Source organism: Giraffa tippelskirchi, chromosome 11 (assembly GCF_054371585.1).
Source record: "Giraffa tippelskirchi isolate mGirTip1 chromosome 11, T2T-mGirTip1v1.2.pri, whole genome shotgun sequence".
In the NCBI taxonomy this organism is placed as follows: Eukaryota; Metazoa; Chordata; class Mammalia; order Artiodactyla; family Giraffidae; genus Giraffa; species Giraffa tippelskirchi.
Genome location: NC_137285.1, coordinates 59435143 through 59453584, shown reverse-complemented (window position 1 = coordinate 59453584; position 18442 = coordinate 59435143). Strand labels below are relative to the sequence as shown.

At 38.2% G+C, this 18442-nt stretch overlaps 1 protein-coding gene across 33 annotated transcripts in view; it reads left to right on the top strand.

Annotated features, from left to right (window-relative positions):
• IQCM (IQ motif containing M) overlaps positions 1–18442 on the top strand; it is a 589121-nt gene that overhangs the window by 153967 nt on the left and 416712 nt on the right. For 19 of the 33 annotated variants that reach the window (XR_014069346.1, XR_014069351.1, XR_014069349.1 and 16 more), the window contains one exon: positions 17260–17350. The exons of 2 other annotated variants lie outside the window; for them this stretch is intronic. Coding sequence is in view for 23 of the 31 variants with exons in the window: in XM_081544028.1 (XP_081400154.1) it covers positions 17260–17350 (91 nt within the window). In the remaining 8 variants the exon portion in view is untranslated. Of the gene's footprint in view, positions 1–17259; positions 17351–17764; positions 17846–18442 lie in introns of those variants that run through there. 12 more of the 33 variants (XR_014069348.1, XR_014069347.1, XM_081544027.1 and 9 more) reach the window with 2 other exon arrangements.

Sequence of the window (18442 nt, the reverse complement as noted above, 5' to 3'; positions counted from 1 at the left end):
GTGCATTTAAAGAGATAGTTGCAAATGTGAGGTATAATCAGTTGGGATGGTTTTGCATTTTTATTGTGGCCTTGTCAAGTTAGAGTTTGGGTTAAGTAGAGAACACAGTCCAGACTGTGCTAGCATTCAGTCTTGATCAGCTTTTCCCGCAGCCACTGCCCAGTCTGTGGAAGTTGGCCCTCTCTCCACATACCCACTTTAAGGATTTCTGTAGATTCCTGATGGAATATTTGAAGAGCAGCTCCTTCGAACTTTTAGTAGTTCTGGCCACACGTCAGCATTATTGGTCATTTTTGTTTGTTAAGCCCTTGATGGAAAAGTTATTCTCTTACTTTCTAGCAATTAACTGTAATCTTTCAGATTGCCACATTGTAAGCATAAATTCCCTCTTCCCTCAAGGGAAAACTTCTTTTAAAGGTCAGAGGGAAGTCATTTCCGATATTAAAAACTTGTTCAGAGCACGCCTAAACATGTTACTGCTTGAATTTCCATCTGTATTTGCCTATTTCTTTTTCTGCTTTCTTTTCATGCTTACTGATGGCTTTCAGTTTTTGTTTGTAATGAAACAAACCAGATATTTAAATTTGAGGGGGCATCTTGTGCAGTTGGAAAGACAAGGGGAGGAAGAGGATAAACCTTGACTTAGTGCTTCATTTGTGACAAGTGCTCATTCTAGATTCTTCTCTTGTGAGGGAAGCTTCCTCTTTTGTGCATCTTAAAACATGCTTATCATTATTTATTTTTGTATTTATTTAATTTTTTGGTGACTTCTGGACAGATTATTTTAATAAAAAAATTCATGTATTATTTGGGTGATCAAATGCCAAACTTCCATGGGTGTGTGTGAAGTAAGTCATGCCTAGAAAGAATATACAGGCAGAAGTAGATCATCAAGTGGGTATTTACAGAGATTGATGGTAAAAGTTTGTCAACATTTGGAGATATTCATCAATGTATTGTTCAGTGTATGATCAGTCTTAATGCATTTTTATTTGCAGCAGATATAACTTATTCTATCTTTGTTTAAATAGATTCACTCTAACACATTAAGCTGAAACATGCCTCAAGATATATACATAGAAATTCACTCAATATTTATACTGGATTAGATCAGGTGACTGAATGGGGGCTTTTGGGCTTGTTATGTTGGAGCATATGGACAAGTTGTAGGCTAGAAAAGATGTATGGTGTTTTCAGTTTCCTTTTAATTATAGAATCTTATCTACATCAATAAAAATTTATATTTAACTTCATAAGAACTGTATGTGGTGAGCAAAAAAATTGTATGCCCTCATGCATCTGTAAAACATAAATTAGATTTTGATAAAAAGTAAATTGATTCTTGATAAAGTTCTGAATGTTAGTGGCACAAAAATTCCCATCTGAATCTAACCATTTTCTATTCTTGCAGTATCTTTTTCAGTGATTTCAGTGATATAGGCTGACTTTTTTTCTGGCACCCACATATAGCAAATAACTGTGAAGCATTTCAAACCTCAAAGTGACACTAAAACTGTGAAGTATGAAATGGAAGTGCCAGAGCGTGTGAGACACATTGCACAGCGCTGCTCAGTAATTCAGTGTGTGCATGCTAGAGAAACGACAACACTACTGCAGGATGCAATGTGATTAACACAACCAACAATTAATAAAATAAAATATCTCCATTTGCAAATAGTCCCTAATGCGTTCAAGTTGCCACCTTCTATGTTGAGCAGCCCTGCCCTAGAATTACTCCCTTCTCACCCCACAAGAATCTGCTGTGAGGAGTAAAATCACAAATGAATACCCTCCTCATTATGTCAAGATTCAGTTCAATTCAGTTCAGTTGCTCAAGTCATGTCTGACTCTTTATGACCCCATGGACTGCAGCACACCAGGCTTCCCTGTCTGTCACCAACTCCCAGAGCTTGCTCAAACTCGTGTCCATCGAGTTGGTGATGCCCTCCAACCATCTCATCCTCTATTGCCCCCTTCTCCTCCTGCCTTCAATCTTTCCCAGCACCAGGGTCTTTTCTAATGAGTCAGTTCTTCGCATCAGGTGGCCAAAGTATTGAAGTTTCAGCTTCAGCATCAGTCCTTCCAATGAATATTCAGGACTGATTTCCTTTAGGATGGACTGGTTTGATCTTGTTGCAGTCCAAGGGACTCCCAACAGCCTTCCTCCAACACCACAGTTCAAAGGCATCAGTTTTTCAGTACTCAGCTTTCTTCATGGTCCAATTCTCACATCCATACATGAGTGAAGTCGCTCAGTCGTGTCCGACTCTTTGCAACCCCATGGACTGTAGCCTACCAGGCTCCTCCGTCCATGGGATTCTCCAGGCAAGAATACTGGAGTGGGTTGCCATTTCCTTCTCCAGGGGATCTTCCCGACCCAGGGATCGAACCCGGGTCTCCTGCATTGGGGGCAGACGCTTTAACCTCTGAGCCACCAGGGAAGTCATCCATACATGACTACTTGGTAAGCCATAGCTTTGACTAGATGGACCTCTGTCAGCAAAGTAATGTCTCTGCTTTTTATTATGCTGTCTATGTGGTCATAGTTTTTCTTCCAAGGAGCAAGCATCTTTTAATTTCATGGCTGCAGTCACCATCTGCGGTGATTTTGGAGCCTCCCAAAAATAAAGTCTCTCACTGTTTCCATTGTTTCTCCATCTATTTGCCATGAAGTGATGGGACTGGATGCCATGATCTTAGTTTTTTGAATGTTGAGTTTTTAAGCAGCTTTTTCACTCTCCTCCTTCACCCTCATCAAGAGGCTCTTCAGTTCCTCTTTACTTTATGCCATAGGGTGGTGTCATCTGCATATCTCAGATTATTGATATTTCTCCCGGGAATCTTGATTCCAGTTTGTGCTTCATCCAGCCCAGCATTTCGCATGATGTACCCTGCATGTAAGTTAAATAAGCAGGGTGACAAAGTACAGCCTTGACGGACTCCTTTCCCAATTTGGAACCAGTCTGTTGTTCCATGTCCAGTTCTAACTGTTGCTTCTTGACTTGCATACAGATTTCTCAGGAGGTGGGTAAAATGGTCTGATATTCCCATCTCTTTAAGAATATTCCACAGTGTGTAGTGATCCACACAGTCAAAGGCTTTAGTGTAGTCCGTGAAGCAGAAGTAGGTGTTTTTCTGAAATTCTCTTCTTTGTCTATGATCCAACAGATGTTGGGAATTTGATCTGTGATTCCTCTGCCTTTTCTAAGTCCAGCTTGAATATCTGTAAGTTCTTGGTTCACGTACTTTTGAAGCGTCACTTGGAAAATTTTGAGTATTACTTTGCTAGTGTGTGAGATGAGTGCAATGGTGAGGTAGTTTGAACATTCTTTGGCCTTGCCTTTCTTTGGGATTGGAAGGTTACTAAATGGTTATGATAAAAGCTTTAAGCTTCTCTGGGAGTGCTTGTGTTTTTCCACCTGACACATGCATATCATTAGTTTTATGTTGGTTTGTCTTTACACCTGACACCCCTCCTAATGGTTATCCTTTTCCCGAGTTTCTTCAGACAGTATTTTAGCCAGGGTCGATGGAGTTCACTGAGTTCTCAAAATCTGATTCAGGTCCTATGTTAGCGTGTCCTTATGCTTGACTTGCTTCTTGTGGTTTATTTGTATGTCTCACCTTGGGGAGGTGTGTTCAAAGGGTTTTGGAGTTGTTATCACATCTCCTAGATTTCCTAGATCCGACTCAATGGGAAGGAGAGATAAGTTTCTAGGAGTGTGTCTGCCCTGTTTATGTTGTTTTATCTGTCTGTCTGTCTGTCTATTTTCCATATATTTATCCATTCACATCTGTAATCCCTATAAGGTTTCTGGATTGGAGACAGACCTTTTAATATTCAGAGAGCATCTTACCTCTGTTTCCTCATTGCCTCATGTAGATGGGAAGAAGTGCCACAGAAGAGGAATCCTGAGATTAGGAATTTTATCACTTATGTAGGATATTTGACAGACTTCTCTGGTGGATCAGCTGCTAAATAACCCGCTTGGCAAAGCAAGAGATGCAAGAGACCGTGGTTTGATCCCTGAGTTGGAAAGATCCTCTGGAGAAGGAAATGGCAACCACTCAAGTATTCTTACCTGGAAAACTCCATGGACAGAGGAGCCTGGTGGGCTATAGTCCATGGGGTCATAAAGAGTTGGACACGACAGTGTGCACACACGCACGCATACACACACACACAGTATTGGGCACATTCGCCTCTCCTCCTCTGTAGAGAGAAAGAAGGAGAAGGGAAAAGGAGAGAGTAGTGCTTTCTGTGTGTGTGTGCTCAGTCACTCTGTCGTGTCTGACTCTTTGTAGCCCCTGACTGTAGCCCGCCAGGCTCCTCTTTCCTTGGAATTCTCCAGGCAAGAATACTGGAGTGAGTTGCCATTCCCTTCTCTACAAGTGCTTTATAAATGTAAGTACATCCATTCTGGAAAGAGGAGAAGTGAAGTTCCCGAAGTCTGTTGCTACAAGTCATCTCAGCAGAGGTGACTCTGAATCTCTCCTGGGTCTTTAACTTCCATGGCTTGTTTGCTGTTTGAACATCCTTTAACTCAGGTGCCAGAATGGGTTGCTCAGAAAGCCCTGACAGTGCAAAAATGTGAAAATATTCATGGAGGATTGTTTCTTGACACATGTATTAACTTTGTATAAGAGAAAGATCAAGGGATAAACTGACTAGGGCTATATACCAGTGTCTTTCCATCAAGCTGTTTTGTGAGAGTCATTGAATTATAACTGTATCTTTGTATTTTTGTTGTTTGTTTTTTAGTTTTTTGGACTGTTTGTTGAATAGGGTGGACCAAGATGATCAATATAAACTCATCTCGTTTGGGCAGTTTTGTTAAGCCTTTGGCCATGATACTTACTTAGTAGAGATTCAGCTGTCTCACTATGGTATCACTGGTATTCTTTTCTGTGCAGGGGGATAGTGTATGCTACTTACCAAAGGCTTGGTGAGTACTGTTGTATTTTCACTGGAGAGAGAGAAATGAATGCTTGACGGAGATGTTTTAGGCATAGGAGTAATTATTCAGTATAATGTGCCTTTGTGTTTTATTTTCCGTATGTTGTCCTATTACTGCAAGTTTATATGCTTGATATAATATTTGGTAGTGCTTTATCTTATGGTACTTATAACATGTTACATGTCTGCTCCATCTCCTATATAGACTGTAATCAATGCCATGTTCTTACAACTCTCACCATTGTAAGCATTACTTAGCTAATTTTACTGAGCACTTACTATGTACCAGTTGTGCTAAGTACTTTGCATGTATCATTCACCCAATCTTCACAGCAATCTATGATCATCATACACATTTTTGTTGTCGTCCAGTTGCTAAATCATGTCTGACTTTTTGTGACCCCGTGAACTGCAGCACAGCAGGCTTCCCTGTCCTTCACTATCTCCCTGAGTTTGCTCAAACTCATGTCCATTGAGTTGGTGATGCCATCCAACCATCTCATCCTCTGTTGCTCACTTCTCCCCTTGCCTTCAGTCTTTCCCATCATCAGGGTCTTTTCCAATGAGTCATTGCTTCTCATCAGTTGGGCAAAGTATTGAAGCTTCAGCTTTACCACAAGCCCTTCCAATGAATATTCAGGGTTGATTTCCTTTAGGATTGACTGGTTTGATATTCTTGCTGTCCAAGGGACTCTCAAGAGTCTTCTCCAACACCACATTTCAAAAGCATCAATTAATTCTTTGGCACTCATCCTTATTTATGCTCCAATTCTCACATCCATACATGACTACTGGAAAAATCATAGCTTTGACTACACGGACCTTTATTGGCAAAGTGATGTCTCTGCTTTTTAATACATTGTCTAGATTTGTATAAGCTGTTCTTCCAAGGAGCAAGCATCTTTTAATTTCATGGCTGCAGTCACCATCTGCAGTGATTTTGGAGCCCAAGAAAATGAAATCTCACACTGTTTCCACATTTTCCCCATCTATTTGCCATGATGTGATAGGACCAGATGCCATGATCTGATTTTTGAATGTTGAGTTTTAAGCTTTTCCACTCTTGTCTTTCATCTTCATCAAGATGCTCTTTAGTTCCTCTTTGCTTTCTGCCATTAAAATGGTATCATCTGCATATCTGAGGTTGTTGATATTTCTCCTGGCAATCCTGATTCCAGTTTGTGACTCATCCAGCCAAGCATTTCTCATAATGTACTCTGCATATAAGTTAAATAAACAGGGTGACAATATACAGCCTTGACATACTCGTTTCTCAGTTTTGAGCCAGTCTGTTGTTTCATATCCAGTTCTAACTGTTGTTTCTTGTCCTGCCTACAGGTTTCTCAGGAGGCAGGTACTGTGGGCTAGTATTCCCATCTCATTAAGAATATTCCACAGTTTGTTGTGATCCACACAGTCAAAGGCTTTAGCATAGTCAGTGAAACAGAAGTAGATGTTTTTCTGGAATTCCCTTGCTTTTTTTTATGATCCAGCGGATATTGGGAATTTGATCTCTGGTTTCTCTGCTTTTCTAAATCCAGCTTGTACCTCTGGAAGTTCTCAGTTCACATACTGCTGAAGCCTAGCTTGAAAGATTTTGAGCATAATCTTGCTGGCATGTGAAATGAGTGCAATTGTGTGGTAGTTTAAACATTCTTTGGCATTACCTTTCTTTGGGATTGGAATGAAAACTGGCCTTTTCCAGTCCTGTGGCCACTACTGAGCTTTACAAATTTCCTGGCATATTGAGTGTGGCACTTTAACAGCATCATCTTCTAGGATTTGAAATAGCGCAGCTGGAATTCCATCACCTACACTATTTTGTTCATGGTGATGCTTCCTAAGGCCCCCTTGACTTCGCTCTCCGGGATGTCTGGCTCTAGGTGAGTGACCTCACCCTCGTGGTTATCTGGGTCATTAAGAGCTGTTTTGTACAGTTCCTCTGTGTATTCTTGCCACCTTTCCTTAATCTCTTCTACTTCTGTTAGGTCCTTGCCATTTTTTTCCTTTATTGTGCCCATCTTTGCATGAAAGTCTCCCTTGGTATCTCCAGTTTTCTTAAAGAGATCATCGTACACGTTTTTACAAATGAAGAAGCTGAACTCAGTGACATAATGTAACTTGCTGAGGGTCATACTGATTATAAAATTCAAATTTATATCCCCTTGAGTTTATCTGCTTTCTTAACCACGTCTCTGTGTTATCTCTCATGAATAATACAATATAGCCACCTAGAGGGAGAAATATAAAATAAATAAATATACCAGTTAATTTAATAATTCATACCAGTAGATATTGAATTGATTATACTTGAGTAAAATGTCTTAAAGGTTATTATAGTTGTATAATTTTTGTCTTCCTTTTGTTACTATTACATTTTTATATTCCTGTAAACAGTTAACTATTCATTGTTTTAAAAAAATTAAAGAATGTTTTTAAATACATTTCACACTATTGTATACATGGTGGTCTTATAGTGGAGTTAAATTTTGGTGACAACACTCAGATTAATTTCCAGTACTATTCTGCTGACATTGTAGGGAATTCCATATTTTCATGCATTTAACTCAACTCTGCACTTGATTCCTGGCTGACTTCTGTTTGTTCATTCAGCATTTATTGAGTACCTAATGTATGCTTGGCTAGGCACTGAAGTATATGTTCAACAATGAATGAATGTGAGATTAATTAATTAATTTGTGAGATTAATTAATATTACTGTGAGATTAATAGGATATAAACTGTTAGAAAATGGCAGTGACATTTTCCTGTCTTCTTATAACCTCTCTTTTAAGACCACGTGGCTGATAGGAGGTAGTTAATAGCAATTTATTAATTGATGGTATTATACTGGACAATAATAGCTACATGAGGGTGGCACAGAAAAATATAAGTGAAATCTGAAGTAGTCAGACCACCTGCCTAGCACAAATGTCTTTATTCTACTTTCTGACATGAAATCTGAAATTTATACATGTGTACCTAGTAAACACATTAATTACTTCATTTATTCAATAGATATGTATTGGACTGATGATTTATAATGCTATGTGTGAGTTAGAAAGGGAATAAAAATATTCTGTTTTTAAATAGCTCATAACATATCAGAACAAAAATTCATTTATTCATTCAGTATTTACTAGGCATCTGTTATATGCCAATTACTCTTTTCGACACTGATGATATAATTGTGAAAATAGACCTTATAGTCCTCTGGGAGAAGCTAGGCAAAAAGCCAATAAATAGACAAGATAATCACAAAATGTGAAGATAACAGTGAAGAAAACAGAATGATATAATAGACTGGGGACTTACTTTAGATTTCCTAAAGAAAATCAACCCTGAATATTCATTGGGCATAATGATGCTGAAGCTGAAGTCCAAAACTTTGGACTTCACCTGATGGGAAGATCCAACTCATTGGAAAAGACCTTGCTGCTGGGAAAAATTGAAGGCAAAGGAGAAGGGGATAGCAGTGGATGAGATGGTTAGATAGCATTGCTGGCTCAATGGACATGAATTTGAGCAAACTCCAGGAGATAATGGAGGACAGAGGAGACTGGCGTGCTACAGTCCATGAAGTAACAAAGAGTTGGATGACTTCATGACTGAACAGCAACAACAACAATGCTTTAGATGTAACTGTCATGAAGGGTTCTCTGAGGAGCTTATATTTGGTCTGAGATCTGAAGGAAAGTGGTGTACTGTTACACTGGTTCCCTGGGGAAAATGCCTGCCATAACACATCCTAACTTTCATGGTGTAAATATTCCCACTGTGGGTGATTTCAGCCTACCAAGGTTTAAAATCTAGATTGCAAAACTTTAAGAAATTTAAGAATTGACTTTTGAAAGCTGACCCAACTTAGCTGCCGCACATCACTGGCAGCAATATGAAGAGAAATCCAGGCAGTGAGAAAGCTCTGAGAAGGGGCTGCTGCTGCTGCTAAGTCGCTTTAGTCGTGTCCGACTCTGTGCGACCCCATAGACGGCAGGAATTGACTTATTCAAGGCCCTAAAAGGAAACCAATGTGGCTGTAGTGTAATGGCAGAAAAAATAAGGTAGTGATGTGAAACCACATGAAAGAGATGTGTAAGAATCAGATGTTGTACGGCCCTATAGGTAACGTCAAGGAACGGATTGTTTTTAGAGTGATATAAAATTACTGAATGTTTTTAAGGCAGATGTTATTATCAGACTCTAAAAAGATATGTTGACTGTATGTGTAGACTAAACAGAAGCTAGAGCTAAAACAGGAGACAGATTAGAAAGCTATTTTTCAGTTCAAGCAGATGATGATGTTGGCTTAGATTGAGTTATTATTCAAGACACATCCACTCTTCGTCCCCTATCATGGGTTGGAATAGTCTTCCCTGGCTCACTGACTTTGAGACTGGCCATATGCTTGCTTTGGCCAATAGAGGGTAAGAAGACATAACACAGGTAATAGTTTTAAATATTTTAGTGGCTTAACTTGTCTGTTTTACTCCTTGGTCTGCCATGAGAAGACCATGCCCCAGGTAGCTGTCCCCGACTCCAGAGTGACCCATGTAGAGGGGGGAGAAGCAGAGATACTCTGGCCAAGTCAAAGACACATGAGCAAGAATCTTCTAAACTTGTAATCCACTGAGTTTTGGTTTGGTTTGGTATGCAACATTATTGTTGAGGTCTTAGTGAAATTGGAGGGGAATTGGCAACTTTGATGTATGTTTTAGTCATAGGTAATGAATTTCTGGTTTGAGTGGGTGGCTGTGTGATGTCATTTACTGACACAGGAAAGACAAGAAAGAACAGTGTTTGGAAGAGAAAATCAAGATCTCTATTAAAAGTATTATATTTGAAATACTTATTAGCATGCAACTTCATATGTAAGACAATTGTGTATATGAGTCTGAAATTTTGAGGACAGGTATGGCCCAGAGGATAAAGATTTAGCGTCACTGGTGAGTGGATGTATTTACCTATGGACTTGGGTGAAATCTCCTAACGAACAAATGATGTTCACCCAGGGACTACCCTGGTGGTCCAGTGGTTAGGACTTTACCCTCCATTGTAGCGGATGCGGGTTCAATCCCTGGCTGGGGAGCTAAGATCACACACACCTCATGTCACAAAACCCCAAAAATATAAAATGGAAGAAATATTGCAACAAATTCGATAAAGACTTTAAAAATGGCCCACATCTAAAAAAAAAGTTAACCCATAAAAAAGGGCTTATGATCGGAGTCCATGGCACTGCAGTTTTTAGAGATCTGGTGGGAGGAGAATCACCAAAGGAGGCTGAAAATCAGCAGCCAGGTATTCATAGGATGAAGACTAGGAAAACCTGTTGTCCCAGAATCCCTTCACAAAAGCCACCGTTGTCACCGTGTGCTGCTGATGTGTCCAGTGTGTGTGCTTGCATGGAAGTTGTATCCTTGATCTGAGTGGTGATTGTGCAAGCTGGATTGCCAGTGGACTGAAGAGTGAATGGGATGAGGAAGTACCCATAGGATGTATTGACAATCAGTTTAAGCATTTTTCTGTAAAGCAGAGAGGAACTGAACAGAAGTGAGAAGCTTTGTTTTGAAGTGTTAGCTGTAATGGTGACTGCATTAAGTGGTAATCATAGTAGAACCTTTTATGTTACCTTGGTCAGTTCTTTTACCTGCCCTACTTGCTATTTATTCAAATATCTGCCACTCTCCTGGAGACCCTTCTTAAACTTCTCTCCCCTTCTCTCAGTAAAAGACCTCAGTTCCTACTTTGTAGAGAAAATAAAGATCTTGAATGGTGAACTCACTGGAAATATATTAATAGCCACCTAAAACCTTATCTACCTTCTTCTTTGAGAAGAAAATGCCTATTTTTTCCAAATCTTGGCTAAATTCTATCCCATTCCTTCTCGTCTCTGCCAGAAACCTACCTCATCTATTACATATTATTTGCTTTCTTCTATATCTCCACCTTCTCCTTTCTTATATTAAGTGTGTTAAAATATAATGACACCCAAACATTCTTTCTGAAACTTATGTCCCTATAGTGAACATTTTGTCTCTCTTCTCCTCTTTGAACCACATGTCTTTAAAAGAGAATCTTCTTTTGTTACCACCAATAACTTTATTCCTTCAAAGCAGTGAAATCTTGCTTCTATTTCCATATTTTCATTCAGTTGTCCATCCATAACCTCCCAATTCCAAAAGCTAAAGGAGGCATTTTATTCCTTGTCTTAAATTTATGAGATAATGGAAATAAATTTTTATAGCATTGCACTTGAGGTTATTCAGTTATTTATGTAACTATCATTTAATCAATTTAATTTCCTAGAATATAACTTTCATAATCACCAGGTTATGGATTGCATCCTTGATGCCAAGCAGACTGCTTGTCACATTATAGGCATTTGGTAAGTATTTGCTGAATGACTGAATAAGTGGATGATGGATTAAAGTACAATCCCTGTCCTCAAGAGACCATGAAAGAGTTCACTATTTAGTGAGGAATTGGCATTCTATATAACACACATGTGCTGGAAATTCCAACAGTAGAAAATCATATGACATCCACTCAGCCCACACACTAGAATGTGAAATGTCAGTAAATTGCAATCTGTCATTCTTGACTAATGAGTCTGTCTATAAATTTATAACTAAGTTTTAAATTTTATTATAATTACTTCATATCAAATTGAATAGAATTTAAATTGTAGGTCTTGCAAAGTGAGAAAGTATTTTATAATCACTCAATATAAGTCTAAAATCTCATTTTTTGAATGAAAAGGATCTGGATTTACCCTTGTGAAGCATTTTCATAGTATCATTAAGTCTCTATATAGAAGAGAACTTAGCACTCTTCCAGCCCAACTATTTTCATGATATAAAATCACCTATGTAATGTTCTATGGAAAGTTCCTGTACAATCTCTACAGGAGATGCCTGTGGTAGGGAACACACCTCTTTTATGGTAACCAATTTCTGAATTATTAAAACTCTAAATTCTGGAAAGATAGTTCCTAGTAACTTACGTTGGTCCAGTTTAACTATTTAAGATTGGCTGCTTTTAGCAACCTGGATTAGAGTGCCTGCTTTGTTTGTTTAATTTTTTTGTTTTTGTCTTGTGGAATGGGGGAAACTTTATAACTGTCAGGGGAGAAATGGGAATCAGTTAAAGGAGGAATGTATATAGTATGTATCATATTTGAAAAAAATGGAAATAAATTAATCAATGTCCCTAGCAAACATAAACTTGTAATATTAAAAATTCTATGTAACTGAATAAGAGGTGTTAAACAGTTTATTTGTTGATCTGTATAACTTATCTCACTTTGGCTAGGGGCATGGTCACAGATTTTGCAGACTAATAAGAGGGAGGTAGGTCAAGTGCACAAGAAATATTGCAAATTGTTTCAGTATTAAGATCTACCAGATAGTGTCCCCTGAGTTGAGTCTTGAAATGTGAATGACTAGCAAAATCCCGTGGACAGGGGAGCCTCGTGGGCAGATTACAGAGTCGGACACAACTGAGCATCTGAGCGCGCACACACACACAGCAAAATGGTATTCCTTTATTCACTACATTTTTATAGAGCGTCTGAGAATCTAGAATAGAAAAAAAAACACAGAAGAACAAAGAGGTAACTGGGGGAGACCCCAGCAGTTTCTGCATATCTCTAGTGGCCTTGAGCTTTAATTTTTTTTATTTTTTATTGTACTTTATATGAGTAAGCTCAGAGAAAATACTAAGGGCTTCCCAGGTGGCACTAGTGATAAAGAGTCCACCAGCTGATATAGGAGATGTAAGAGATGTGGTTTTGATCCCTGGGTCGGAAAGATCCCCTGGAGGGGAGAGGACGTAACAACACACTCTAGTATTCTTGCCTGGAGAATCCCATGGATAGAGGAGCCTGGCAGGTTACAGTCCATAAGGTCGCACAGAGCTGGACATGACTGAAGTGACTTAGCACGTATGTAAGCAGAGAAAATACTATGGCATATGCAATATGGGAAACATAGGATTTGAGTTTATGTGGTTGTTTTTAGGAGCTGTATGATGTGTTTGGGGTGAAATGTCATACTGTTTGTAACTTACTTTCAAATTGTCCAGCAAAAAACAATGTATACACACATATTTATATAACTGTGTGCATACACATATATTAGTGAGGCTACAAAGTATTTGATTTAAACAACTAAGTTAAGAAGCTTTATTTATCAGATGAGTACAGAAGAACAATGAGAGGATACTCATTTTCAGATAGTATGGAGCATTAGTCATGCTGACTACACATTGTCAAAGAGTCAATACATTTCAAAGAATTTAGAATTTTGTAAATAATGTTCCCTGATTACAGTGAAATTAAATTTTAAAATAATAACTATCATAATTTAAAATCCAATTATTTGGAAATCAAAGCTTATTTATGGCAAGTACGGAGGCTGGATTGGAGGGTATTATGGTTGGGAGTAGGAATCCAAATGAGGAAGCTATTAGTGTCCCAGAGAAGAGATGGTCAAAGTCTATGTTGAGGCAATATGAGTGGAAACAGTAGGAGGCATTTGATGATTGATTTTCCTAGGAAGCTGAGGGAGAGTCGACAGTAGAGGTGACTTCTGGGTTTTTGGATGGATGGTGGTATCGTTAATCATGAGAGGAACATGTCAATTAGAATGTCTTTGGGACACGCATATAGACATGTTTAGCTATTGAAATTTGGCACTTGAGAGTGGTCTGAGCAGGATACTGAGATTTTGTGAGGCATCCACATTTCCATGATGAATAGAGCTTGGGAGTGACCATACCCTTCAGGTAAAGGGTTAGAAGGCAGTGAAAGAAAGAGCTGTAGGGCATACACAACAGGGCTGCTGCTGCTGCTAAGTCACCTCAGTCGTGTCTGACTCTGTGCGACCCCATAGATGGCAGCCCACCAGGCTCCCCCGTCCCTGGGATTCTCCAGGCAAGAACACAGGAGTGGGTTGCCATCTCCTTCTCCAATGCACAACAGCTAAATGTGGTCAAAGCAGAATGAGCCCATGAAGGAGGGGAGTGAAGTAGTCACAAGTGAATTGAATGGATGAGTGATTTCAGGTGAACTCTGAGGAAAGCAAGGTAAATAGTGTTGAGGACTAGAAGCCTTTGGTTGTAAGTTCTAATGCCTTATATTTCATTTGTTTGCTTTCATTATCGAAACCTCAAGTACTCATCACTTTACCAACATTTTCTTTTCCTAGTCTCCCTATCTCTTACTAATTGTTTTACAGAAGTGATTTAAAATTTATGTTTCAGAACTGAAATTCTAGAGTTGATATAATTGGTTTAGAGACCAGATTTTACATAGAGGGAATAGTTATGAACTCAAAAAAGTTATGGTCTTCCCCAGTGGCTCAGCAGTAAAGAATTTGCCTGCAATGCAGGAACTGCAGAAGAGGTGGGTTTGATATCTGGGTTGGAAAGATCCCCTGGAGGAGGGCATGGCAACCCACTCCAATATTCTTGCCTGGAGAATCCTATGGACAAAGGAGCCTGGCAGGCTACGGTCCATAGGGCTACAAAAAGCTGGACACTACTGAAGCAATTATGCACAGCAGAGATGTCATAATTTGCCCTGAGTCATACTGTAAGTCCTGTTCCTCATCTAAAGGTTTACCTAGTGTAGGATTTTCATATGCTTTAGTTGTCTTTTTAGAAATCTCATTTAGCTCTTGTAGGGAAAGAGCAAATTCTTCAAGATGGCAGTGCTCAGGCTCTCTTGCCCTGTGGCCTCTGGCCCTCGCCCCACGTGTTGTAAGTACATGGTTATGTACCAGCTGAGTCACTTAGAGCACTGCACGTGTGCATCATGGTGCACCCGCTTGTGCACCATGGTCTGTAAACATATATAAGCTCCACCTGAAAAGCCCTTGAGGCTGCGTTATGGCTGTGTTCTCTTGGTCAGCTGTGAGAGAATACAGCATGTCTGCTGCTACAGCTACCACACCAGTGAGGAGAGAATAAACATGTCTGCAGTTTCTAAGGCTCCTTGAGTTTTCTTCCAGCGTCCCTCCTCTCGCCTTGCCTACCCTGGGTTCAATGAATGGTGAGGTACAGTGAGACAATTGGCGTAGCTGACAGTGTGAACAGTGAGACAACTCCATACTTTTTTTTTAGGCAATATCAGTTCAGTTCAGTCGCTCAGTCGTGTCCGACTCTTTGCGACCCCATGAATCGCAGCACGCCAGGCCTCTCTGTCCATCACCAACTCCCGGAGTTTACCCAAACCCATGTCCATCGAGTCAGTGATGCCATCCAATTGTACTTATTTTCTAATTTGGATGCAGAACTAACATGATTTAGTTTAATGGTACTACAGAGGCTTTCATTTTAGTGATTAAATGGATAATTCCCAAGGTTTTTAATATTTTTTTCACAAAATAGGCATATCTTTTGCTTTGTTAATTATTGTAGTAGCACAGGCTTAGTTCCCTCAGCGTCATTGTACAATTCACTCTCTAGATCTATGGGTTGCACATCTCATGAGCTTTCCCTGCAACCTTTTTCTCCTTCACTTTTCTGCAGTGATTTTCATGTTAGTCATGTTGTCCACTGAGAATGGCAGTGTTTTATTAACACTGTATCCTATACCTCGCCTCTCTGTGACTTAGTATGGCAATTTTCACTCAGTAGATATTCCTTAAATAAGTACAATAAAAACATACACATTGGATACCATGGTTATTAAGAATGCAGGCTCTAGGAATTGCCTGCTTGGGTTTGAATATTGTCTCTGCCTACTGCTAGCTGCATAACCTTAGAAAAGTTCATCTCTATTTCTCTGCTTCAGTTTCCTCATCTGTAAAAATGGAGATAATAATATAACTAATTTATGGGGTGGTTATGAGAATAAAAAATGAGAATCCATACACAGCAGTTAACACACTTGGTGTATGGCAAATATTTTTAAATGTTCTGTTTTTAAGACTCAAACTTATAAATTCTTTCTTTTTCACCGTAATATATTTCTCTACTTACCATGTATCTTTATATGAAGTGTATCTTTTGAGCTCTATAGTCACCCTCCAATGTAAGCATGGCAGAGATTATCCTTTTCCCATTACTAGGAACCTAATTAATAATTGTTATAATAACACAAATAATTACTAATAATTAGTATAATAATTGCTGTTAATAATCAATAATTAAGCACCCCCATGAAATCTGCTGGGGTAGTAGGGCAGAGTGAAAAAGGGTGAACTTCCAGTCAAGGATAATAGGTTTGATCCCTGGTTTAGCACTTTTAAAACTTAGATCTTGGGTAAACTGCTTTCCTGATGTATGAAAGAGAATAATCACAAAAATTACCAAAAATCCAGTTTTCAGGTTTAAGTGTGAGATAATCCACAGGGAGTGCTAACCAACACCCCTAATATATTATGAATAGTAAATATTAGCATTCTGTTTTCCATTTCCCCAAACTTTTTATGGTCTTTGTTATACATTTTAAATCTAAATTATATAATGCTGTCCAGTGTGCTCTTTTATTCAATAGAACTGACAAACCAACAAATTTGTAAATATTTCTGAAACGGTTTAATCTCATATGTTCTCTGTATCTTTAATATCTTTTTAATATACCTGAACTAGTAACTAGAAGGTCCTTACTAGATTTGACAATATTTTGTTGCACTCTTTCAAACATGTTAGTCCCATATGGTAGCACTATGTTAGTCCCATTATCTGAACAAAATAGAAAGTAATAGGTGTTTTAAAATATGTATCTTAAGTTTCTTTTTAGACTCTAAGAACTTGATTTTTTTTTTTTTTTTTAATGCAGAACCTTTGCCTTTTGTGGACTTAAGTCTTTCTATCAAATGGAGATTTCTGGAGCTCTCAGTGTTCCTATTACATTAACTAATAATTGCTAAATTATTGTGAAATAGCAGGCTCTCTTATAAAAGCTAAGTCTTATGAAGATAAGGATGACAATAATGCTAATATGTATAAAGGAGACTTTATACATATTCTCGTAGACATATTCACGTATTCTCAGTTTGTGCTGTATTCTTGCTGACATTTCTCTACAAAGGGAGCGATCTCCTTTCTGATATATGCAGTTCATTTACTCTATACTTGCAGTCCTAAATTTTAGTAATTGCAAAACATCTGAGGAGCATGGGGTGAAAAAAGACACTCAAATGTGTTTTTAGGCTATCTTTTTATTAGTAATTTTTATGAAAAATATTGTACCTGTTATTAAAAATCTGTGATTTGCAATTTAATTCAAAACATGCACTTAGACCTTGAAAGCTAATAGTATACAATTAAAGCTTTTTTTTTCTTTCAAATTCAAGAAGAAGTTAAACTGGATAAAATAGTGACTAATATTGAATCAGTGAGTAAAAAAATGGAGAAAGAAAAACAACTGCTCCATGTGAAGACCAGGTAAGGAAGGTGTAATTGGCTAACCTATAGACAACATACACTTTTCTTCTCCTTTGCTAGTATTTTTTGACCGATTGTCATGGTTTCCCAAGTCTTTTAAAACCCCATACATGAGGCTAATTTATCCTGCTTGAGTACCTCAAAGCACATCAATTATCAAAATTTTAGTTTTCAGTTCAATTAACTTTTGAACTGAACTGTAGGATGTCTGAATAGTTAAGCAAACCATCTGGGTTTTACAGTGCATAAGCTCAAATCCAGTTTGTGGCTTTCTTGAGAAAAATGCCATATTTTACGGTAATATTACATAAGTTTGGAATTTTAATAATTAATCTGCAGCATTATGGAGCAGAGTTAAGATAATTTTTCCTTTTTAATATAATAATTTAAAATTAGTATGTTTTCTAATAGAAGATGAGGCTGATCCTACAGAACATACTTTGAAGGCAGGAATTTTGAGCATTGCTTCTACTGTCCAAAGATGTCTGGAGATAGGTCAGTTACTTTTCTGAATTATTCCACTAAATAGCAGCATCACCTTTGGGATAATGTTACAATTGTGTACATAAGTTTTGGCCCTGAAGCTACAGATAGAAATTCTAAAGGCTCTTCAGTGCATTTTGTAAGAACATTTATACTTGTAGAATGTAAATGCTGTTCTGTTAAGTATATTTCAGTGGCTTGTTTTACGTTAATTCATTATATAACATGATCAGAAATGTGGGGTATTAGGTAATAGAAGTTTAAGAAAATGTAGCTATGGCTGTAAGGAATGTCTTGGCTCTTCCAAAACTTACCTGGAAGGTGTGCTTAGCACTACAAGTTTCATGCTCAGAAGTAAAAGGTAATACTATGGGATTTTGGAAGAGTGAAATATATGTACAGCTTTAATAATGAGGATTTGGTTTTACCCATGGTAAGAGAAGATATGAATTACAAAAGAAAAGAAATGATTTATATAGGAAATTTACCAATTTAAAAACTTTTGCCTTTACTTGAGTTAACCCAAGTCCCAGGTTAGTCTAGGACAGTGTTACCTGATAAAAGAGTAGTTAATATGGCAATTTAACCAAAGAGTTGAGAATTTCAGGT